Here is a 24,192-nt window from a genome sequence, read left to right as displayed (position 1 = left end):
TGGCTGTACTGTAACTATCCCATGCACCCATACGGTGCAAACCACTATAGTAGACAAGGAGTCTGAACTGGTGCCAAATCAGTCACATATTTAACTAATATTGCTTTCTAGGCTTATGCTAGAAAACATTTCATAGTTTTTAAGGTGCCACAATACTTTTTGTTGCTTTTGCTGCAACAAAGTAACATGGAAGTATGTCAAGAGTTATGCATAGGAATATGCCATTTTAAAAATATATTTATACAAATGCTTATATACATCTAAATTATATACAGCAAATATAAAATCCTAAGGACCTGTCTAACCACATCAAAATACCTAGTGACCCTAGAAATAGTCTCTAGAAATATGAGCATAAGATTTTCCATGGGGAGGGCATTCCATGTTGTAGGACCGGCCGCAGTAAATGCTTAATTTTGTGTCGATACCATGAGTGTCTCATCCACTCTGGTGACAAAAAACAGCATACCTCCTGCAAATCTCTGTCATTGAGCTGGGATATAAGGGCCAATTTTTGCCACCTGTCCAATATAACAACATAAAATAAGTAGGTTCCTGAGAAATGAGGGGCTGTCGAAATAGAATTCCCTGCACCGCCTTCTCTCCCCTGGCCAGTCCTCCAGAAAAAGCTCCCCCAAAAGTTGGGGGCCCCTTCCAGATGGTGGGGGTCGTGGCTGGGTGGGAGGTGTGAGAAAGGGAAGGAGGGAACCCCCACGCCAGAACTGGGCCATAGCAAGCCAGGCTTGTACACATGTATTTCTTGATCCAAACTAATAACATCAATAACAGTTTGGAGAAAAGGGTTGTAAGTGCTAAGGGAGCAGTGAAATAAAAATCAATGCCAACATTGGGACGAGGGAGATCCTAACTATGGGGTTGGACTAGATGACCCTCTGGCTCCCTTCCAACTTTACAATTCTGTGATTCTACGATTCAACTCTGGGCCCTGGTCCAATAACCCACGGCAGAGGCGGCGAAGGGAGCGCATCTGCTTCACAGGCTCCGCCCCCAAGAGCCAAGAGAACGGGGGTGAGGCTGATGTCACGACGGCGGCTGCGCTACCATCTCCAGGCGGGCAGGTGGCGCTGTCTTTCGGAGCGGCAGGACTCCAGGAAAAAAACCGGAGGGGCGGGGCGGGGACAAAGAGCCTCTCTAGCCGCGCCAGTCCGTCCGTGGCCGGCGGCGGTGTTGGTGATGGCGGCCGTCCTGTCCCCGCGGGTGTGTGACAGCGACCCGGCCACGCCTGGAGCCCAGTCTCTCAAGGTGAGCGGGGCAGCAATAGCAGGAGGAGGAGGAGGCGGCCGTCCTCTCTCAGGCGACTCGGCCTGCCGGGGCGGGAGTATAAATAAATAAATAACGGGCGAACTCCGGCGAGAAACGGCAGGTTGTGAAGGACTCTCGGCAGGGACCAACCGAGCGGCCCTGTTGCCTCGGCCGCCTCCCCGGCCCCGGGCTCATCCCTGAGGAAACGAAAGGAGCCTCCGCCCCCGCCGTTGCCTTGGAGACGAGTCTCCCAAAAGCCTCTGCGCCCCCAGCCTCCCCCTCCAAGGCTGATGGGCAGGAGCGCTTTCCTTGAAGTTGCCGCTTGGCTGTCTCCTTCGCTTTGTGTTTATTTCGCCCCCGCGGAGGGGAATCCAGTGGTTCTTGTATCCAGGATCGCATTGGATCTGAAGCTGCTCGGTTTCTGGCGAGGTTCCTTCATCATCCTCATCGTGAGCCTATAGGCTGTACTGCTGCTGGGACTAAGAGTTGATGCTGCGCGTATGACTACATCACTAGGGATGGGGAACTTGCGATCCTCCGAATGGCGTTGGGCTCCCATCATTCCTGACCATTGGCCAAGCTGGCTGGGGCTAATGGAAGCCGGAGTCCCAACAACACCTGGAGGGCCACAAGTGCCCTGCCCACCCTTGGTCTATCCACGTTACAACCCCTCCATGACATTTACATTTCGCTCGCAAATGTTCCCATGGAAGAAGTTGTGTATGTGTGTGTGAAAAAGTGGACATATATTGCAAAGGATCTACGGCAGTGGCATAGCGTTCCCTCCACCATAGGATCCTTCTGTGGGATTCCTGTTAGGATTCCCCGGCAGCAGTGTCAAAATAGGTTTTGCCTTCACTGCAACAGTATCACAAATGCAGTGCTTTATTTTCCCCTACAGGAGTGAATGGCCGTCTTCACTTAGGAGAAACTAAAGGGTCTTTGGGGGGACACCATGGGGTGGCAGATAAATTTGCTTCTGGTGGTAACCCCTCCTCCCCACTTTAAGCACCCAACCTGCCTGTTCATCTGCATAGCCCTATCCTGAGTTTTGTTTCTTGGTCTCTCTACTGTTGGTAATTCACTTTCATATACATAGTAGATTCTCTTGATGCTATCTTTCCCATATGGTTATCTACCTCTGCAAACCTGTTTACTGGAAGTAAGTCCCACTGATGAGATTCTTTTCCAGCTTGTATATTTAGGATTTTAGTCTTACTGAAATATCATATAGCATTCCCTTTGGGGGCAGCATGATACTTTCAGCGTATTTTCAGCTTCTGCAAATAATTATATCTCACACTGTCAGTGATGTATGCTGTAGTCTAATCCCATAAAATGCATTTAATCCAAGAAGTCCCTCTTACCCCAGCATACCTTGTTATATTATCACAGATTCTTGAACAGTGGTTTCCAAACTTCTTTCCCTACAGACAACTTGAAAATTGCTGCTGGGCTTGGCAGGCCACATAATGATTTTTCTGTTTCTTGCAGTGATTGTAATTCCATAGAATACAAATTGGAATACAAATAACATATAAATTGTTGGAGTTGGAGAGCATTTCAAAACTGAATTCTGAACTTTTAAAATTGTGTTTCAGTTGTTTAATTTATTACAATTTTAATAGTTTTGTACTGTACTTTAATCTTTGGTTTCGTCTTTGTGAGCTAGCTAGAGAGCGTCTGTTATGGCTTTACAAATGCAGTAAATAAATAAAACAAATAGTCAGATCCTAAACTATTTAAAGCAGAAGCCAGGAAACTTTTTTCTCTTCTTGCCAAGGGCTTCGTTTCAAGGGCGGGGTGGTGGTAATCTGCTGGAAACCATTTTCTGGTAGTGGGTAGGGCCACCCTGTCTCTCTCCACCATCCCAGCTTCAGGAACTGCTGCTTCAAATTGCTCAGGGCCATGAAGTGGCAGTTCTCAGGTGAGCTTGCTTCCTGAACATTTCTGTCAGAAAAAAGGGAGAGGAAGCATCAAGAGACACCCACTGATGTGGGCCAGGGAGGAGGGGTTGAGGCTGATGTGAGGATGCAGACTGGATGGGGATTTATGCCATGGGCAGGTCGTTCCTCAGTCTTGATTTAGGGTCTTAAAATCCAGAATAATTATATTCTAGGTCTCTGATGAGTATGTGTTGTAAGTCCTGGGAGCTCTGCTTTTCCACATTTGTCGCTTTGTTCTTTATGTAGGATGATACAGAAGAGAATTCAAACGATGGCAGCCAACCATCAAAAAGACGACGCATGGGCTCAGGGGACAGCTCACGAAGTTGTGAAACTTCAAGTCAAGACCTTAGGTATTATGCATTCTGTTTTTTTCTTCTCTAGATGCATACGGTATGTAACCTTTCCCAATATATTCCAGATCGTTTAAATAGAGATAGGAAAGGACTTCCGGGGTGGCACCATCGGCAATGGCTGACTCCCTCTGAACTGGAGGGACCAGCTCCGCGCGAAACGGGTCGTTTCCGCTACGGCGAAGTGAGGAACCTTTAAAAAATCACAGGCGGATGAAGCCTGTGACCATGGGACTCGGCGGGCACCTTTAGCGCCCCCCCAACCCGCAAAGGAACCCATTAACGGGCTCCGAAGCGAAGAGGGGGATGTGGCGCGGTGCTGTGAGTCTACTGCTTTTTCCGTGGAGCGAAGCCGCATAGCCGTTGCCGGAGAGCGCTGCCTTTTTCCTGGGACAATTTGGCATCTAAAGAATCACCCGTGAGTACTTAAAACTCGAACAATTGGATTTTAAATAAGGACTGGCCAGTAGAGAGGAATTGGACTCAAAATTTACTTCAATTTGGTACTGAAACGGGAAGGTCTAAACAGGAAGTCAGCCTTCCGTTTCTTTGTAGTCAGAATAAAGCAAAGACAACGTAAACTAGAGCTTAGAAAATTACTTTTAAAGGATTGACTTTCATCATTTAAAATCGTGGAACCCCCCTTCGGTAGCAGGAGAAGAAGGGGAATCTCTTTTTGGACTGTTTAAACCTGCAGAAGTGATTTTAAAGTAAAGTAACTTTCCACCGTCCTGATCCTGGAGCGGAGTGTCAGGACTGATGTTTGAAGCTCATTGACCAGAGACAAATGTTTTTGACAGACAGCTAAAAGAAAAGTAACATAGGGATTCCATTGTTTCCTTTCGCATTTCAAAGGAACAAATATTGACTGAATATCTTTAAAAAGAAACTTTGTTGCTATTGCTCTTAAAAGAAAGAAGAAACAGAAGTTTTCCCCCTAGAGGGAGACTGTGAAATTGTAACCAAATTCAGGAGCTTGCAGCTGTTACAGATTACAATCATGGGAAAGGACTTGTGACCTTGTAGGACAATGGTTTCAGAAGCTCGGTTGGGTGCTTTCTGTAAAATAAATGCCCTATTGGACCAGCTAAGCCAGAAGACGGATTTGATGACTAATGCGGCCAGAAATTTTGAACAGGCAGTATGAAACTACATGGAGCCTACCCAGGAACTAAAACAGGAGTGTGCTATGACAGCACAGATGAGAGAAGAGGATATTGCTGAATCCTGGGTGCCAGAAATGGAGGGAGTTGCGGCCCTGCAGGATTATGAGCCTTTGGATTTGATAAATGAATTTGGAAAAAACCAGATTTGGAAAGATAAAGTTTGGTTTGGTTTGGAAATGGGGGGTTGGACTGACCCTCCCATGCAGGGATATTTGGACTTTCTGAGTCTGGTAATGGGCCGTCAGATGTTTGGAGCTGTGGGGGCTCTTAATTTTGGAGGGAATCTGAAACAGGTGTTTAAACATCACATGGAGTTTAGTCTGGACAATGGAAATGGGGCTGATCTGCTGAAAAGGGTCAAAAACATTACTAAGCTGGAGTTCCCACGAGTGAAAGGAAAATATGAAGAAGAGTCGCGGAGGGGACATGGAAGAGACTTGAGGGCCTCGGACATAAGGATACCAGGTTAATGCGCTAGATTAATGAGACAAAAAGGACTGACAAAATCCGGGACCAGGAGGAAGGGACGCTGGATGAAGATTGGATTGTTTTACTTTTTTTTTTCTTTTGTCATTAGGACTGTTTTAAAATAATTGATGAATGTTAGAAAAATGTTGAAATGGAACTACTTGGTTCTAGTAAAAATGTTTAAAGAATTAGGTTAATGATATGGTTATGAGAAGTTGGTAAAAATAAGATTTAAGTTTTAAGGTTTGCTATAAGACAAGATGAAAATAGATTAAGATAATGTAAGATAATGTAAGGACAAAATATTGTGAACTATGGAAAGGATTTGCTGTGATAATTATTAACCAGGATACAAGAAAGGGGAGGAGGAGGAGGTCAAAGAAAGAAGGTAATGAAAGTTAAAAATTTGAGAATGATGGGTGTATTTTTTCTTTCTATTTTTCTGTTTTGTCTATTTCTTTTGTTTTTTCTTTTGTATAATTTTAAAAAACTTTTAATAAATATTACATAAAAAAAATAAAATAAATAGAGATAGGAAATATATGTCTTACCCTCACTTGCTTACCCTCAAGCTTGTTAGGGTAACTCCCCATGAACTAGAGCTCTGAAATTTTGTACTCATGCAGTCAGAGATGGTCACTATATGAATTTGAAAATAGATTGTAAGTACTTTTCTTTCTCAAAAAGGTACACTGGAACTGTGCCTCTTATTATTTAGCTGCCTCACTCTACCTAGAAAGTCGAAATTTGGGGTTTTTTTTTTATAAAAAGCAGCAGCATATTATAGGACACCATTACTAACCCGCAAACAGGGCATTTTAACATCTAACAGTTGGAACATAGTCCATGAAATAAAGGGCAGTTTTTAAAATTTATATTCTAAAAATAAAAATTCCACCTGAAGCGTGTCCAGGTGGTTAACAATTTAAATAAACAAACAAATAATCCTTCTATGGAGCAAGTGAAATGGTATGTGGGATACAATGATGGACGATGGACTGCAGGGTTATTGGTTTGCTTGTTTTTTTTGTTCTTGTTTTCATTATGTATTTCATTTTTATCTTGTAGTTTTATGTTGTGAACTGCTCTGAGATCTATGGGTGAAGGACGTATAATTAAATTATTATAAATTTAAGAAGTAATTAATTAATTAATTAAACACTGATTGTTTCAAGCTTGATCTTTATGTGTTTAGCTTTAGCTACTTTCCAGCTGAAAACCTGATAGAGTACAAATGGCCACCTGATGAAACTGGAGAATACTATATGCTTCAAGAGCAAGTCAGTGAATACTTGGGCGTGACCTCCTTTAAGCGAAAATATCCAGGTATTAATGTTAGAAATCCTTATGTGAAGTGTTACAAATCAAATGTGCATCCATGACGATGTATGAATGTGTTTTCATCTAGGACTATTGAGGCTCCTATTATTTTGCTCTTGACTACAGAATTCCTCAGCTTCCTTTGGGAATGTATTATATGAGAATGGCACATTTGGTTTTTGTCTCTTTTTTCATTGATATCTATGAAAACATGTTTTACATTTTAAAATGTTATTTTTGTGATTTTTGTCTGTTGTTTTGAGTGCCTGACTTGGGGTACTTTGAAAAGATGAGGCTTTTAAGCAATTCTGTTCATTTTTTAAACCCTTTAATAAGAAAAGAATTGAGATAATATTTTATTTGTTATCCACAGTAATGAACATTTCAGTTGTTTGGTTTCCGCAGATTGTTGCTGGTAGCCTTGAGCCAGTTACTGTCATTCAACCTCAGGTTCCCTCTGTGTCAGTAAGGGAATATTGAGGACATTCCTCTCAACATGACTGAGCATGAAGGATAAGCGGCAACAAAGGAAGCAAAAGTGATTGTACTTCCTGTGCAATTGTGGAATTGCACAGCTACTTTATGATCAGATGTGGGAGCACCACATATTCTTGGAACCTGTGCATTTTGCTGCATAAATGATGTATGAGTCCATGCTTCATACTTTGCAGAAAAAGCACAACAGATGAATGGGCAAGTCACTTACATCTCTTCTGTTGCAACTTGTTTGAATGCCTGTAGCTACCTTTAATTTGAGCAGGGGGCTTTTTACAGCACATTCTCATTTTTTGGTGTATAAGTAGACTTACCCCTGTTTTTGACTTGGTGAAAAGGTGGGCTAGGGAAAGCAGTAGTGACTTCCCTTCCCCCGGCCCAACAAAAAGCATAATATTCCCTGCATGGGTTATCTTGTTATTGTTTCCTGTGACAGAAGCAGTAACTTTCTATTATAAGTACTTGAGTGAAATTTAACTACAACACAGCTATATTTATTTTGTGCTTTTGGAGAGGTTGCAAAAATCCTTTACACTTTCTTTTTTACTACTTTTCCTCCCTTTTCCTGGAGATTTAGAAAGACGAGATCTATCTCACAAAGAGAAACTCTACCTCAGAGAGTTAAATGTCATTACAGAAACACAGTGTACCTTAGGTAAGGACAAAAAGGGCATTTTTTCCTTTTAAAAAAATGAAGTATGTAAACATTTCCAAGAGAGTAAAATGTAGGAGAGATTATTCAGTTTTTACTTTTTTAACAATAAACTTGTGAAGGTGTGGAAACTGTTATTCAAAAGATTATTACTTCATTGCTCCTTAAAGTGGATTGGGAATAAACTGTGAAAATATGTAATACGTTTAGCTCAGCCTTATGATTATGTTTATTTATTAATTTATGTAACTGCTTAAGACCAGTAGTTTACAAAGCAGTTTACAAAATATAAAAATCAGTTACACTTATATAAAATGTAAAAATCCATAATTAAAATAGACAATAAAACAATACAGCAGTTGGAGCAAGAGATGTCAGAACTTGATTCCAAAGTTCTGTGGGGTGAATCATTGTGCAATTGTCACACACACTTTGCACTGCACTGATGCTCTAAGTTAGGATGGCTACAAATCTTTAAAAAGAACTAAAACCCCCAAAGCCCTTAATTTTGTCTCTTATTTTGTAATGAAATTGCACAAGTGACTTTTTGATGTAACCTAGGTCTCACAGCCTTACGCAGTGATGAAGTAATTGATCTGATGATTAAAGAATACCCGGCGAAACATGCTGAGTACTCTGTCATACTTCAGGAAAAAGAGCGCCAACGAATAACCGATCATTATAAAGAGTATTCTGTAAGTTCTGTCTCCATATTTATTTGTGTAGATGTTTACAATCTTGGAACGTATTAAATGTCTTTTGGGATAGATAGCTTCTGCAGCTTGTGAACTAATGGGAAAAAAACCTGTTTCAGCAAATGCAACAGCAGAACACACAGAAAGTTGAAGCAAGCAAAGTTCCAGAATACATTAAGAAAGCTGCCAAGAAAGCCGCCGAGTTCAACAGCAACTTAAACCGGGAACGGATGGAAGAAAGAAGGGCCTATTTTGATTTACAGACACATGTAGGATGGCTTAACTTTTTTGCTCAAATGACTATAGGTAGCTTCTTGTTACCTATAGTAAAGATGCCAGATTAGTGGAAGGGGAGGGGGGAGGTGTTGGAAAATATAGCATTTTATTTAAACCTCAGTAGATATTTCTCAGGAGAGAGAATACAGCTGGAAGTTATCTATCCAGTTTTTTCTTGGTTGAGCAGGGAACTGCCTTTCTCAGATCTTGCCACTGCCCTCTGGAGTAGCCCAGTAGTCACCACTGGTTTACAACAGTGAAACATTATTTTGATTGGGTTTTGAATTCCTCCAGACTGAAATCACTGTGAGCTCACCCTCTTTTACTTTGAGATGCACAACAAGGTTTTGCCATCCCTATAGTGCTTCACTTCAGTACAATTGCTCCCTTTTCGTTTATAAAAAGAAATATGAAAATGGAATAATCAGCGTTTCAGATCACGAATGCATTTTAGCAATATTCATTCTTTATGTTTTATTTTGTATTCCGTTCTGATGGAAAAGATAAGGAATTTTATTTTAAACATGGGAGCACATAGGAAAACTGCCACTTCAGGTGTGTTTCTTGAGCCTTAATTCTGTACACAGAGTGGGGAACTTGGATCATGTTCTTTCCCCTCTCCCTGCCCCTCAGCCACAGTGTAAAGCGATTAGGAGTATGGATCTGCTTGCCCTAAGCCCCTCTTAGGCTGATTGATGCAATTACACAGCAAAATTCTGGGATGTGGAATGGAGGGTCACACTACAGATATTCCTATACAATATGCATATGCCATACCATTGTGAACCAGAAAACACATAAATATATGTACATACATGCAGCCTAGGTCACATTATTTAACATGTACCTGGGGGTGCACGCAATACTAATGCCTCACTGTCTGTACAGAATTTTTAATCAGTAGCTGCATGATCCACTCCTTGGGATGTGATCCACTCCTTGGGGTATAGAAGATCTGGTAATTTTATTCAATCTATCGGAATGGATTAACGATGCATTATGCATGAGGGCGAGTTGGCAACAGAAATTTCATACTTCCAATGAACCTAGCTAAATGATCATTTGGAAAAGCAAGTCAATTCATTAAATGTAGGAAATGAGCTCCTTATTTTTTCTGTTAACAATCCAGGTTATCCAGGTGCCTCAAGGAAAATATAAAATCTTACCTACAGAAAGGACAAAGGTTAGTCCTTATCCCGTGTCTCTCATACCAGGCCAGTTTCAGGAGTACTATAAAAGGTAATTGTAAAAATAATGAAATACATTTGTTCTGATGAATCTGATTGTTTTATCTCTTGAAAGCATTTTACCATGCTGTTCAGCCAATGGGGAGCAGCTTGCAAATATCAGTAATGAAACAGTCCCTGCCTTTAGGCTTGTAATCTAAAAGTCACAATACAAAAAGAAAAGTTCTTGTGAAAGTGGTGGGAAAAGCAAACAAGCACTAATTCTTTATTGCTTTAGGAAAATGTAGCTTGTGGAAATAAAAAACCCAAATATATATAAGGGAATGACATACTTTTAAAGGGCAAGTTTGGCAAACCTGGCTTAGTTACCCCTCTATATAAATATAGAATAACAAAATATAAGAATTGCCTTGTTCAGCATGTACTTTAGATTGGATTCAGAGGATCAGGCTTTTAGCAAATAAGAAAACATTCCTGTGTCACTCCAAATAGCATGGCAATGGTGTACAGTACGTAGGGTCTTCAGAACTTATCCCTTTATATACAGTGCTTTCACACATTTTACTTGCATGTATTCTGTTATACACATGGTAGCCATCCTGGGAATGGTTGCAGTGCAGGAGGGGGAGAGACTAAGGTAGAAGGGACAGAGATGCTGACAGAGGCAGAGTAATAATAATAATAATAATAATAATAATAATAATAATAATAATAATAATATTTATACCCCGCCCTCCCCAGCCTAGACAACCAGGGCAGCTAACAACCAATAATAAAAACAATTTGATTAAAATACAATTTAAAAAACAAGATTGAAATACAACATTAAAACATTAGGATGCAGCCTCTTCACAGAAGGAGAAAGGAAAAAGAGAGGGGGAGAGAATCAAACTGATTCTAAGCCAAAGGCCAGGCGGAACAACTCTATCTTACAGGCCCTGCGGAAGACACCTGAAAGATGAGCAGGGAAGCAGATGGAGGAAGAAGAAACCATGGTTCCCTTGGTTGTGGAATGGAGCAGAGGTGGACAGAGAGATGTAGGCAGAATAAAAATGCTGGGATGAAGTGGATCTGAGATAAAGCTGCAGCTTCTGCCTGCCTCTCTCCCTGTCTGCTTTTCTTCTCCCTTCTGCAGTGGAGGAAACCAGGTTTCTTCTTCCTTTTTCTGCCTCTACCACTTCCCTGCTTATCTTGCCACCAAGGGAGCCAGATTTCTTCTTCCCCCGTGTGCCTTCACTGCTTCCTCATTTCACATCCTTCCTCCTCTGGCAGTGGAGACACAGGGAGGTCCTCCGTGTGGGGGCTCCCCCACTTCCAGGTAGCAGCTTTTGACTATGTGGCAATTTTGCATATGCATGAAATCGAACTGTATATAAAATTGTTTTATTGTTACCTTTCAGATACAAATTTATTCATCTTAGTTGAATCACTGAAAAGTAGTTTTTGAAGTCCAACCTGTTTGTATTATCCCTTATTGCCACACATAGTGTATACATAGTGTATCAAAATATCTATATAAATGGTACTGAAAATAATTACGTCTTCACTTCAGATACTCTCCAGATGAGCTTCGATATTTGCCACTAAATACAGCTCTTTATGAGCCTCCCTTAGATCCAGAGCTGCCTGCACTGGATAGTGATGGGGATTCTGATGATGCAGAAGAGCGTGGTGATGAAAAGAGGAAAATCAAAGGCAATTCGGTGAGTTAAAGTAGTGTTTGCCTATGTATGTATGCTTTCATATATAGCTAGATAGATTTACAGAAACTTCAAAAATACAGAGAAAAAATACCCTATTATTATCCAAGTGTTTTGTAAAAATAAAGCACTAGAGATATTTTTGAATTGTATTCTTGTCTATATACCTATTGTTGTTTCTGGTTGAGGTCCAATCAATTAACCTTGTGCCATTCTTAAGACTTGTTAAATGTGATCCCTAGCACTCCATCAACAGAGCGCTGGATTGAAGGGCCAGGCTATTAGTTATTTCATTGGGTACCTCTGTGGTGAATAAGTGCCCTATTCTTCAGAGTAAAGAAAGCGAAGTTTGACGTTTAGAAAGAGATCATTTTTTCCTTTGTCCACTCCAAGCAAACCAACAAAACGATGGTGCTTTTGTTATAGGACAACTCATCTGGCAATGTGTCTGAAGGTGAATGTCCCCCCGAAAACCAGGAGGAACCTATTCAGGGAAGACAAAAAACAAGAGAGAAAAACTCTACACCAAGAAAAGAGGGTTCCAAACGATCTGTATCCAAGTCAGTTCCTGGGTACAAGGTAGAAGAAAAAAGCCCCTGACTCAGCTTCTTTACTGACCAGCCTCTCTCCCTGAAACATTTAACTTTGTTTTTTCAAAAATATGGAACTTCTGCTTACTATACTTGGCTAGCTGCTCTCCTGTTATGCATTCCTGTTCGCTTCTTTACTTCCTGTTGCTTTATTTTACTTGGGGCCTTACTGTTTGTTACCCTGGCTGTGGAGTGGCTTCTATTTTCTATACTTAAATTGGTTCCTAAGCAACTGCAGCATGAAACCCCATTATAAAGGAAGTTTCCCTTCTCGTTTTGCAGGGTGGTGGTGGGGTCTTCTGTTCTTTTATTGTCATTATAAGGTAGATGGTTACATATCAAATATCCCGTTGGGGTTGAATTAAAATACCTTGCTCACGTGTGGACTGGACTGTAAAAATGTTGCAAAAACTTTGCACATATATTTTCTTAACTCTTTACAGGTCAAAAGCATTTTAACTGTTTTAGAAAGTGATTTGGTAATAGTAATCTTAACATTTCCCTAGAATGTAGGATGCTGGGAACCTAGCTTTGATTTGAGCAGCACTGCACTGTTGTTTGCAGGGGAAAATATTCCGCTAACCTTGTAAGAAACCATTTAGACAATACGTTTTCACCCTACCTCTATGGGCAGTGAGGGTCAGGAGCTGTTCTTGGGACTCACATGCTTCCTCCATGCCCGTTCTCCTAATTGTGTGAATAATGACTAAACTTGAAGGTCTCCACATTTGAATGTGAGCATCTCCCTAACCTTGCCAGTATATAGATATCCAACTCTGTAATTTAGAAAATGGTTCTGTATCATAGGGTAGGGGAGATTGTGGACTAAAAAATGGGATCTCCTGCTGCGGTCACATTGTGTGTTCAATTATTGGGCGGGGGGGTAGAGAGAAAGTATGTGATCCTGAGATTGCCTGTGATATCATTGCACAGAGAGGTGAGTGGGGAAGCGGTAGTATCTGAACAGGTCCAGAATCTCAGAACCTTATCTTAAACTTGTCATGTTTGAACAGTGATGATTGCATCCAATTTTGTAATTATCAACGGATGGATTTCAGTTTAGGATTAAAAGTATTTTTCATATTTCAGGGGAAATTCCTGTTTAGTGTTAAGGAAAATAAGAAGCAAGCTATTTGGTTTCCATTGAAACCAAGGGGATATTTGCTTTATACTATAGTTGTAAGAAGATAAGGCATGTGGATTGGAAAGGGTACAGGAAGAACGTTAAGGATGGTAATTCTGAGTTGCCAGCATGATTGCTAAACAATGTCTAGCCTGAGAAGTTGTGTAGCACAAGTAACCTAATTTTAAAGTTCTGCAAACTGTTACCAAACTGCATCATTTATTTTAATTGCTTATTCCCCCCCCCCCCATCAAACCGTTCACTTTCCAGTTTGCATTGCGCAGCTTCTGTTGGAAAAGACTTGCAGGAATACTGTTTCAACAGGATAAATGCATACTTTTAGACTATATTACAGAAATGTTATATGTCATCTATATCTCATTTCAGGAATAATTTTACATGATGCAAATAAGAGATTTAAACTTTTGCAGAACATGTCTATTTTTACATATTTACATTGCAAAATGTTTACTTTATTGCAGACTTAAACTCATGCCAGTAATGTAATTTTATGAAATCCAAAGATGAAGCTTGAAAGGCTTAGTAGCATTTTTGAACTTTAAGTATTATGTGAACAAAGTCCATAAGGTTCAGCAAATGTTTGGCTAGTCTTTCATTGTGAAGGGATAGCATAAAGAAGTGATTGGCGAGGCTTGTGACCGCTAAAGATGCAACTATCTTTTTTCAGTACTTGGATTCAAAAATGGATCCTGGTGATTGCTGGTCACCGGCTCAAAAGCATATTCTAGTAAGTCTAGATGAATCACAGGAAAGCTCTATGCAAGATCTCCTGTCGTGAATGCTTATTGTGCTCTCGCTGCTGCCATTCATTTCAATGGTGCTGCTGTTGGAGTCTTCCCTGGTGCATTGGGCCCCAAGAAGACAGCACAAACTACTTTGAAAAAACAACGATGCCAACAACCCACCCACCCTCCCCCACAATTTGTGGCTATTCTCACTATAACTTACACTTCCCCGAATGTAAGGCCAGGATGATTTTAAACACATGATAGATTTTATGGAGCTTATTAAAACATGACAGATAGATAGAGAACTATCTATAACAGGTATTTCTTTTATACATTATGTGCTGAAAATGGGACTTCAACTAATGTCCCAGGAATATATAATGATTTTATTATGCAACATGCACTATCCATTTATCATCCTTTATCAGTCTTTAAATTACAATATTCACTCTAAAACTAAAATTCAAGCTTAAGAAGATTTACAATATCCAGGCATACTGTTGTTATGCCACAGAAAGCAAATGTTAAGAGTTTTTCTCCTTTTAACTTCTGTTTAACTTTTACTATTTTTAAACTATTGAAACATTTTTTCCTCCTCATGATATACCATTCCTATATAGCCATTAATTTTTACTGCAATTGATGAAGGACTGGCTGTTATAATTGCACATGCAGTATTCTTTTCTCAGAATAAGGGAGATTTGCACATATGTTAAGTTGAGCATGTCGCAAGAGACTGACTTGCCCTTTCCCCCATCCCAGAATTTTTCAATTTACATTCCGTTGCTATGAAAACAGGAAGAACTTATTTTCTGGCAAAGTAATTTTCGGAAAGATGGTGTGCTTGTAAACTATTTTTGATTTAGCTACAGTTTAGCTGCTGAAATTCCATTGGTCTTGTTCAAGTGTAACATTTCTGGTCCAAGAAACCATGGTTTTAGAGTGGGAGCAAGCGAAGAGTTTGAGCTCTCCAACTTCCCCATCCGTCATCTGCCAAACCTGGAAACTGTAGTTTAACCCACCAGGAAATCTTCATGGAATCTGCAAAGCATTGAAATAAATGCACTTAATTTATTTCTGTGGATCCATTCCTAGTATGACTAGGTCAGATATAATCCCAAGGGGTGATAGTCAACTAAGTTTTACTCAGAGCAACCTTTTGAAATTAATGGACCTAATCTTGTCATGTTCATTCATTTCAATGAGTCTACTCTGAGTAAGATTTAGTTGAATTAAACCCTGGACCAGGGATGCTACATATGAACCTGGCCAGTGTTTTCAATTGGATTTAATCAGCTTGTGTCTGGATTGCAGCCTTTGTCATAAAACCAATTTTGGGAGCAGCAAGCCAGGAACTCTTCCCCCCCCCCCCTCACCTCTTTTGTCAAGTTGAATATGATTAGGAGAACAATATGTCAAACAGTGTTTTCCAATGTTCCCGCAAAGCCATTTTTATTTTTCTGTTTTCACTTAAAATTGCTTTGAAATGTGAACAGGCTTTCCCTTCTATTTCATTTTGATAGGGGAACACTCCAATGTCTTTGGAGGGTCTTTAACTAGTACGCTGTGACTATTTCACTCCTAGTTTTGTGGAACTAGGACTAGGGGGAAACGTTATTAATAACTGCACCTTCACCAGTGTTTTCGCATTTAAGTATCATAGTATTAACTGCACATACCACAGCACAGATCTAGTGACTCAAAGGTTGTTCTGCTTTGGGTGACTGAAAGAGAGGTTGCTACTGTGTACCACATCAGTAGAATATACATACGGTAAAGAGAATTAGAGAAGTGCACTTGCTGTTTTGTTTTATATTGATATAACTTAAAACACAAACATTACTCATAGAATGTAGCAATACAAGAGGGAGATCACTGCAGGAATGAGGTTTAATATTTTGTTGGTAGGCGCAGGGTATAAAAAGGTATAAAAGTAGGAGTAGAATAGGTAATAGAAATTTTTTATATGTATGTTTTCTCTTTCGTGGTATTTATTATTTTGTAGAGACATTTGTGAATGTTAGTCTCCTTTTATCATTCAATTATATTTATGTATAAAACAGGTGGACTATGCTTTTTTAAAAAATAAATAAGCAAAAAATTATTCATGAATGCTTCTGTCATCTTTTGGAAAACAAGCTGTTTATAAATGCCTTGTGGGTATTTAAACAAGCCTCTGGAGGCCAGGCAAGTTAAAGTGCTCTGAAGCCCTAGTTTAATTTAGATATTCAAATATTCTAGGAAATCAGACTAAGGCTTATTAGAATGTACTTCTCTGCGGTTTAGAAATTATTAGGAAATACTGGGTTAAAATTTTAAAAAAATCAGTGTTAAGGTTTGATTTCTCACTTTTATTTTGCTTATACAGTAAGTTCTAAAGAACCTACAGTGTACCTCGGGTTAAGTACTTAATTCGTTCCGGAGGTCCATTCTTAACCTGAAACTGTTCTTAACCTGAAGCACCACTTTAGCTGATGGGGCTTCCCGCTGCTGCTGCACTGCCGGAGCACAATTTCTGTTCTCATCATGAAGCAAAGTTCTTAACCCGAGGTACTATTTCTGGGTTAGCGGAGTCTGTAACCTGAAGCGTCTGTAACCTGAAGCGTATGTAACCCGAGGTACCACTGTAGTTTTCTGCATTTGATAAGCAAAGTTTTTATAAACCAGTACTTTTCATTACTTAACAGCAATCAGAACATCTCAAATCTATGCTGCTTCTCTCAGCAGAACCAAAACATTACTGACAGGGATGTGTATTTAGCAAGGGTAGCTGTTAACATTTCATTGTCTGAATGTTTAGAAAACTAGCATGAGAGACCATTCCACATTAATTTGTTTAAAGCTCCTCCTCCTTTCCTTATTGGCTTTGCAAAGTTCTACCTGCTCACACTTCTCACTCTTTCAAAGCTGGGGATATGTTCAGATGTTTTGGTGTTTGTTTTGCTAAGCAAATATGGTTCTTCTTCAAAGCAAAAACTTCTAGTTATACCAAATAAGCAAGTTCACACCTGGAGGTTCCCATTCTGCTAGCGTAACATGACAAGGTGTTTCAGGTACAGATACATACAGTATCTCTTAATGCCAGCAGAAGCTGCCCTTGTATGTAGACAACAATTAATACTGTATGCAAACTCAATTGCATAAGGGATAGAATCGGTATCTACCCTGTTCAAGGGTGGTATGAGCTAGAGTTCCATCTCTTTGTCACATAACGACAAAGAATAACTGGGGACAGTGTTTAGCACATTGAAAGTGCTGACAGTTGTTGGGACGAACCAAACCGGCTGCAGTCTGTGGGACTAAGTTGGCTATATATTTAAAACCTGCTCTCTATTTCTGATCTTATATTTGCTAGCGACGGGGTCAGATTTTGTTTCACATGCCCACAGCTAAGTGTCCAATTGCAGCTTGCTTCATTTCGGCATTGGCTTCAACTGATAAACACGAGATAACCTAGCAGGCTTCAATCAGCAAGACTCAGCTGTGCTGGGAAACATTTCTGCCTGTGGCTTTGCTGAAGTTCAAGTCTCTAGATTCAAGATCTGCCTTTCAGGAGCGAAAATACTGGGCTGGCTGGGTCATTGTTTGAGTTGATGTTAAGACAGCACCTTTATACTACTATGAATTATTCTATACTGTATAGTGAATCATCTCACTGGTCTTAGTAACATTGTTGCCAGTGGCTCTTTGCAAGACTTTAGCATTAAGGCAACACACAACACTATGAACTGCTAATTAATTCAGTTCAGAATGTTTTGCCAAATCTCTTTGTAGAAGGCAAAAAGCATCATATATGATTTAGCATATATATTTTATATTTATAGTTCAAATAATATGAATTGCATTTCAAGAGACGTTCCCACGTTACTGATTTTCATGCATCATGTGCAGGCTATAGACAAACCGTAATATTATTTGAAATTATCAACATTTTTCTTTGTAAAATTCATATTCATTGTGTAATTTGATCATTTGATTGACATTTTTAAATGAAAGAGTTTTAATTACATATGCTTTCTTTGGCTGGGAGACATTTTGTAAACTATACATGTACATGTTTTGAATAGTTTGTTCATTTCTGTATCCAGTATAATCAATGCTTGCCAATTTTTAATCATTCCTTTTGATCCACACCACTCACAAGGTTCATTAATTTATAAAGGTTAAAATAAGTACATTTTTTAAGAACAAAACAAAAACCTGTTCTCAATTCTTCTGGAATGAATTTATAGCCCTCTTCTACCCTTCCAGCCAAAGGCCATTCCAAATGCTATATGTGGAATTTGTCTGAAGGGTAAGGAGTCCAACAAGAAAGGGAAGGCTGAAGCACTTATACACTGCTCCCAGTGTGAAAACAGTGGTAAGTAACAGAATCTGCTTTGAATAAATCTCTAAATATTTAAAGTGATGACCCATTTTAAAGAACAACCTGCAATGCAGAATCAAACTAATGCTTTTGCAATTTTTTTAAAAAAGTTAATTTAGCATATCTGACATGCTGAAATGAACTCAAAATGTTCTGTGAAATAAACCATTTTAGTTATTCTCATTAAAGATGCTTCATTTGACCATTCTAGTAACGATACTGGTTTTGATCTAGGCCACCCATCCTGTCTGGATATGTCTGCAGAGCTTGTTGCAATAATTAAGACCTACCCTTGGCAATGTATGGAGTGTAAAACATGCATTATATGTGGGCAACCTCACCATGAGGAAGAAATGATGTTCTGTGATGTGTGTGACCGTGGCTATCATACGTTTTGTGTGGGGCTTGGTGCTATTCCAACAGGTAATTATATAAGTTACTCTTGTTCAGAGATTGAACCAAGATCCAATATTAATGAAGCACAATCTTGCTTCACTCCTTTCAGAAAGCTCAGATGTCAACATTTTGTATGTCACTTGTATCTATTTTAGTGAAATCTTGGAGGCAGCTATTTTTTCACACTTCATTTACTCTCTCAATTCTTGTTCATAAAAAGTGTTTGCAATTCAGGATTTAATAGTATGATAATAAACATTTAAAGAAGTAAAAAGATTGGAGATGGGAAGTCGGATGTCAGAAACTTAACTAGAGAGAAGCTGACATCTGATGAAAATTATTCTCAATGGGTTTGGCAGTGCAGTTGTTTCATTGAACTGACATCTTCTCTTCCCCCCTCCTCCAATCCCACACCCAGTGTGTAGTTTAAGTTTATGTGACTTTAATCAAGTAGAAATGGTCAGTGTTGTAAGCCACTGAAAGCTTTTCAGAAACACATCGTAAATCAAACCGGTTTTTGAAGCTAGCGAAAAATGTAGGTGGTTCTTTATCAAACATCAGATGTTACACCCATTCAGGCATGTAATTATACTTTACAAACTGTTTTCTTCATTGGACAAAGGACATTAAAGCTAACTCAATCCCACTGTGCCTCACTCACCATTTTGCTCTTTTCCTATAGCACACTGAATGAGTACCTACCTAAATTTACCTAGGGAAAATAATTAAGTAGGGTACTGCTGTCCCTACTTTCAAGCTTACTTAAGGAAATGAACAATAGTGTGCTGTTTGAATCTCAGAGGGAATCATTCTCAGTGCTGGAGCATGAATATTAAGTGATGCACTGACATTTAAGTAAACAAACTGAAGAGGCTCAGCACATACTTCTTGAACAATTCACATGACTTGAGTGTCACCGGTATATCCAACCTTGAATAGCTTTCAGCATATTATATAAAGAATTGAGAAGCAAGCACAGTTTCTTCCCACCTTTGCATCTGTTTACCTGCCTGTGGGGAAGGAGGAAAAAATCTTCAAGGTCCCTGAAATTTAAGTTGCATGAAATTGAAAAATAACAGCCAAATTAAAAGCAAGTTTGCTTGAAAGCAAGTCCCACATCATTCATTGGGACACAGTCCCAAGAAAGTGGGCATATGATTGCAATCTTATTAACATTTGTGTCCTTCCGTACTCTGCTCCCCAAAAGCACTTGAAGTGAGTGACGTTTTTATAGTAGCAGATGTTTGCTCTACTGTTAACTGACAACTCTAATTTTGTAGGTCGCTGGATTTGTGACTGTTGCGAAAGACAACCTCCAATACCCAGAGGCAGAGGAAGAAGAGGGAAGAACAGCAAAGAAGGCTAAAATCAATATTTACACTCTTTATATATAACTGCACAAAAACAAGTGCTAAGCTTGGTGCTATTTACCTACCACTCTGTATAAGGAAAAATACCACTCAAAATGTTTTTCACCAAATAAAGTTTTTAATTTTAGGACAGGGAAGGATACATTCTATTCCAGTAGCTTTGCTTGAAAATCCCATGCAAAGGGAAAGTGCCCAGTTGAAATTCTGTAAATCTATCAATTGTTTCATGGATACAGTGCTGCTGCATAGCAGTCATTGCACAACAGACTTTATTTATTGCATAGCAATCAATTGTGTTCTCTGTCCAGCTCAAAGAAAAGGACTGAATCACTAGTTGGCAATTACTGTTTTCTGATGGGAGTTGCCTTTAAGCAGAGTACTAATGCCTGACAAGAAAAAAAAATCCATCAAGTGGTACAAATCTCATATGATATAATGAATTTAGGTTTACAGCAAGAAATCATGTAGACCTTATATTGGTCATGCCAAATTATGTCTCTTAAATCAATGTGTCTCCCTTCAAACCACAAGAAAATCAGGATAATTCATATTTTCTTTTTTAGGATGTTATATCGTATGAAAGCAGCCTTAGTTAAATGGCTTTCATGTTCCAAAAGCTGCTAGCATTTAAAAATGGTATTTGCTCCTAGTGTATTCATACAGAAGAGGTTAAAGTATTTATAATTGAAATGTGCTGAAATACTGTATGGAAATTAGTCTTTTTACTATTCTTAAAATCTTTGTATAGAAAATCAGTTTTATTGAAAGTCACAGTGAACTGTAATATTCATATTTGACCCTGATCAGTTAAGAGAAAACTTATACAAATACTGTGCCTGTTGCAGTGTACCTGTGGGAAAAGTTTACAATACAAAAATTGTTATGGCTTTATTTCCCCCTCCCTGGCAAGGAAAGTATCAGTTAGTACTAATGCTCACATAATAGCATTCATTCAGTTGTCTATATTGTTCACATGTGAAGACCTGTTGTCTAGCTCTGAATCTAAAACAGAATTTCAAGTATTAATTTTAATATTCCAATTAGTATAGTCCAGAAGACTGATTCTTCATCCTGAGACTCATCTTCTCTTGCATGAAACTGCTTCTGGTTCAAATCTGTATCTTCTGGATTGTAGGAGCCACCACCAAATGGAGATTCCACAACTGTTTGATCATAGTACACTTTCATTTCAAATTCACTTTCCAGATGAGAGGGATGGCCATAAATCCCTATTCCCACTGGACGGCGGAAGTGCGCTGGCACATAAACGACATCTTGACCACAAGTTACTGACTGCAATTCATAATCATCAAAACTGGGGTGAAGGGTCACATCAGATACGTACAAGTCTGCATCCCCTTTTAAACTCTGCATCTGAAGCACTATCTTCCCTTCGTGATTTAACCTTAAGTAGCTGTAGTTTCCAGCACCAATCTGACCTTGAACCACATGAAGGAGAATCCATTCTTCAGGTATGTCTTCTTCCTCATTATAAGCAGTCGCTATTAGAAGTCCTTGAAAAGCAAGCAGTATTACTAGGACCCTCTTGCAGTAGACTGCCATAACACCTGTGTTGGATATAGAAAAATCTTGTTCTGTCACTTGAAATTATACTGTCAAATAATAAGATTCCGTTTCTCCAAGAGTAGCTATGAATATTTGTAGACAGTCAACATACTGTCTCGTCGTAAGTAGCTGTAATAATTTGTGCTCTCTTAGCAATCACTACTACTCTCACATAACAGTTTGCACAGGTACACCAATGCAAGACAGTCGGTAAAGTTAACAAGGTAATCCAAATGGCACAAAGAGCCAAGCCACACATAATGCAAATATACTAAATACAACACAGTGAGCAATCTTAACTGCAGCCAGCCAGCACAGTGCAATCAACACCTCATCCAAAGCCCTGCCACACATGGAGAGGTGGTGGTAGGAAAAACACTGCTATGCCAACCAGAAGCACACATAGCAACCAGGTCTGATACTGTAAAGTAATGGCAGTGGGTGTGGTTCAGAATTCATTGGATTCTAGGCTGGCTTAGTCTCTCTCCCCCCCCCCCCCCCGCGCTGCCCCAGAGCCCTATTTTGCAGCCTCTGCATTAACTCTGAAGCTACCATGAGTGCAGAGAATACTACACAAGATATTGATCAGGTTTTGCATTGGTGTCATAGGCTAGTCCTACATAAAGGCTAAAACCCATTAAATTCCGAATAGCAAAAATACATGCCAATGTTATGAGAAGCACAAAAATTGGGAAATAAGGACACAGGCCAGAATACTACAAGTATACAACAGCTTCAATAAGAGACAAAATTGCCTTTCATCACGAGGTCCCAGCCAGGCAGTTTATGAAAACGCCCCAAGTCATACAATAAATCCACAAAACTAACCAATAACACAGTTAACAAAACAGCAGCACAGGACGGCAACATAGTAGGTGGGAAGTTCTCCACTTGGCTAAAAGGCCTGGATAAAGAAGTGCATCTTGACCAAAAATCCCAAAGCATGTAATGATGCCACAAGACACACCTTGGTGAGGAATCAGTTACAGATAGGTAGCCGTGTTGGTCTGCCATAGTCAAAACAAATTTTTTTTTTTCCTTCCAGTAGCACCTTAAAGACCAACTAAGTTAGTTCTTGGTATGAGCTGTCGTGTGCATGCACACTTCTTCAGATACCTGAAGGTGCTTTAAGGTGCTACTGGAAGGGAAAATTTTTTTTTGTCTTGGTGAGGAAGTTATTCCACAACCTGGAGGCTACACCTGGCCAGGTCGATGTGGGAGCTGGCAGGCACTCCTTCAGATCTTTGGGGCCCCAAGTCAATTATGGCTTTTCAACAGCAGCACATGCATTCTGACACCAATGTTGCTGCCGCTTATCCGGACAGGAGCCCCTCGAGGTCACCCCCCCAACCCTGTCCAGAGAAGAAGCGGCAACACCGGTTGTCACTGGCAGCTCCGCAACTCTGCCCCACCGCATCCATGTTTTGGCACCTTCAACTTGGGCACGACAACCTGTGCAAATCTTCCCCGAGACGGGCGAAGTCCGGGACGCCCACCAGCAGCCTCGCTTTCCCTGGAAAGAGTTGCACCTAGTCTTGAAAGAGAAGCAGAGACAGCGGTGCTTCGACCCCACCTGTGGAACTCTGCACACCAATCTACCCGAACTTTCCGATTCCGAGAAGGAATTGGGGGGGGGGGCGAGAGAGAGAGAGAGAGAAGGCATTGTGGGCGGGAATCTCAAGGGGCGGGGAGAACGTGGAGCTCACTTTTGAGAGAAGACTTTGCCCCCCCTCCCCGCCTCCCTCACATATCTCTCAGGGGGTCGGGAGGAAGAGCCCCCCCTTCTTCCCCGGCCTTTAGCTGCCCCAGAAGCAGCGGGGGGGGGAGAGAAAACGAAAAGCTTCCCCGCCCCCTACACTCAGGCGCCGTTGCAAAAAGTGCCAAGCTGAGGAAGGGGAAGCCCACCGACTGCTGAAGCGTCCTCCCCACCGCCGACCTCCCCACCCGAGCCCGCCGCCGAGCCCGCGCTCACCCTAGCGCCGCACCCCAGCTCACTCCGCTCGCCCACCATCAAAGAGGCCGCCGGAGCCTCTGACAGAGTCTCGAGCGCAGCTCCGCCCGCCTGCCCGCGCGCGCGCGCGACCCACGCAGCGCTGTAACACCGCGAGATTTGAGGCTGGAAACTCCCCGGCCTGTTTCTGGACTTGCTGGTTTTCGTTTCGCCTAGGCTAGCAAGTGAGGCGGGGCAAGTGAGGGGCGGGGGAGGGGGAGCGACGTTGCCTCTTGCTGTCGCCATGGCAACCGGGTCCCGAAGGGTCGCAACGTGGGTGGATTCAGCTGTGCGGGACTCTTTCAAAAATATGTGAAACCTTGAGAATAGCTCGTGCGCTGTGTGTTTTATTTATTTATAAAAGTATTCATACGCCGCTATTAGTAACAATGAAAATCAGAGCGGTTTACCACAATTATACGTAAAACTACATAATAAATACCTTATACAAATGCAACCCGTTTAGATACATGTAATTTGTTTGCGATGTGCTTGGCACCATGGGCTGCTGCCATTAGCTG

At 40.5% G+C, this 24,192-nt stretch overlaps 2 protein-coding genes across 5 annotated transcripts; one reads left to right on the top strand and one right to left on the bottom strand.

Moving 5' to 3' along the window:
* Nucleotides 1-1,112: 1,112 nt before the first annotated feature.
* PHF10 (PHD finger protein 10) lies at nt 1,113-20,245 on the top strand. 2 transcript variants are annotated; one of them, XM_083606061.1, is made up of 12 exons: nt 1,113-1,263; nt 3,456-3,562; nt 6,392-6,522; nt 7,589-7,666; nt 8,225-8,358; nt 8,478-8,627; nt 9,764-9,873; nt 11,374-11,524; nt 11,948-12,100; nt 18,235-18,343; nt 18,584-18,772; nt 20,026-20,245. In XM_083606061.1, the coding sequence occupies exons 1-12, from the start codon at nt 1,195-1,197 to the stop codon at nt 20,109-20,111; spliced, it is 1,467 nt and encodes a 488-aa protein (XP_083462187.1). In that variant the 5' UTR covers nt 1,113-1,194; the 3' UTR covers nt 20,112-20,245. The 2 variants fall into 2 exon arrangements, with proteins under 2 accessions (XP_083462187.1, XP_083462186.1); XM_083606060.1 differs by having other exon boundaries at nt 7,583-7,666.
* LOC310759172 (UPF0669 protein C6orf120 homolog) lies at nt 20,214-23,932 on the bottom strand. 3 transcript variants are annotated; one of them, XM_083606118.1, is made up of 2 exons: nt 23,626-23,932; nt 20,214-21,683 (listed from the first exon to the last, which is right to left on the bottom strand). In XM_083606118.1, the coding sequence occupies exons 1-2, from the start codon at nt 23,915-23,917 to the stop codon at nt 21,118-21,120; spliced, it is 858 nt and encodes a 285-aa protein (XP_083462244.1). In that variant the 5' UTR covers nt 23,918-23,932; the 3' UTR covers nt 20,214-21,117. The 3 variants fall into 3 exon arrangements, with proteins under 3 accessions (XP_083462244.1, XP_083462245.1, XP_083462246.1); XM_083606119.1 differs by having other exon boundaries at nt 23,654-23,758; XM_083606120.1 differs by lacking the exon at nt 23,626-23,932 and adding an exon at nt 23,178-23,286.
* Nucleotides 23,933-24,192: the final 260 nt, after the last annotated feature.

This window comes from Podarcis filfolensis (genome assembly GCF_964270895.1).
Source record: "Podarcis filfolensis genome assembly, chromosome: 3".
NCBI classification, from domain to species: domain Eukaryota; kingdom Metazoa; phylum Chordata; class Lepidosauria; order Squamata; family Lacertidae; genus Podarcis; species Podarcis filfolensis.
Note: the sequence above shows the minus strand (reverse complement) of the source record. Positions and strands in the feature narration are given on the sequence as shown.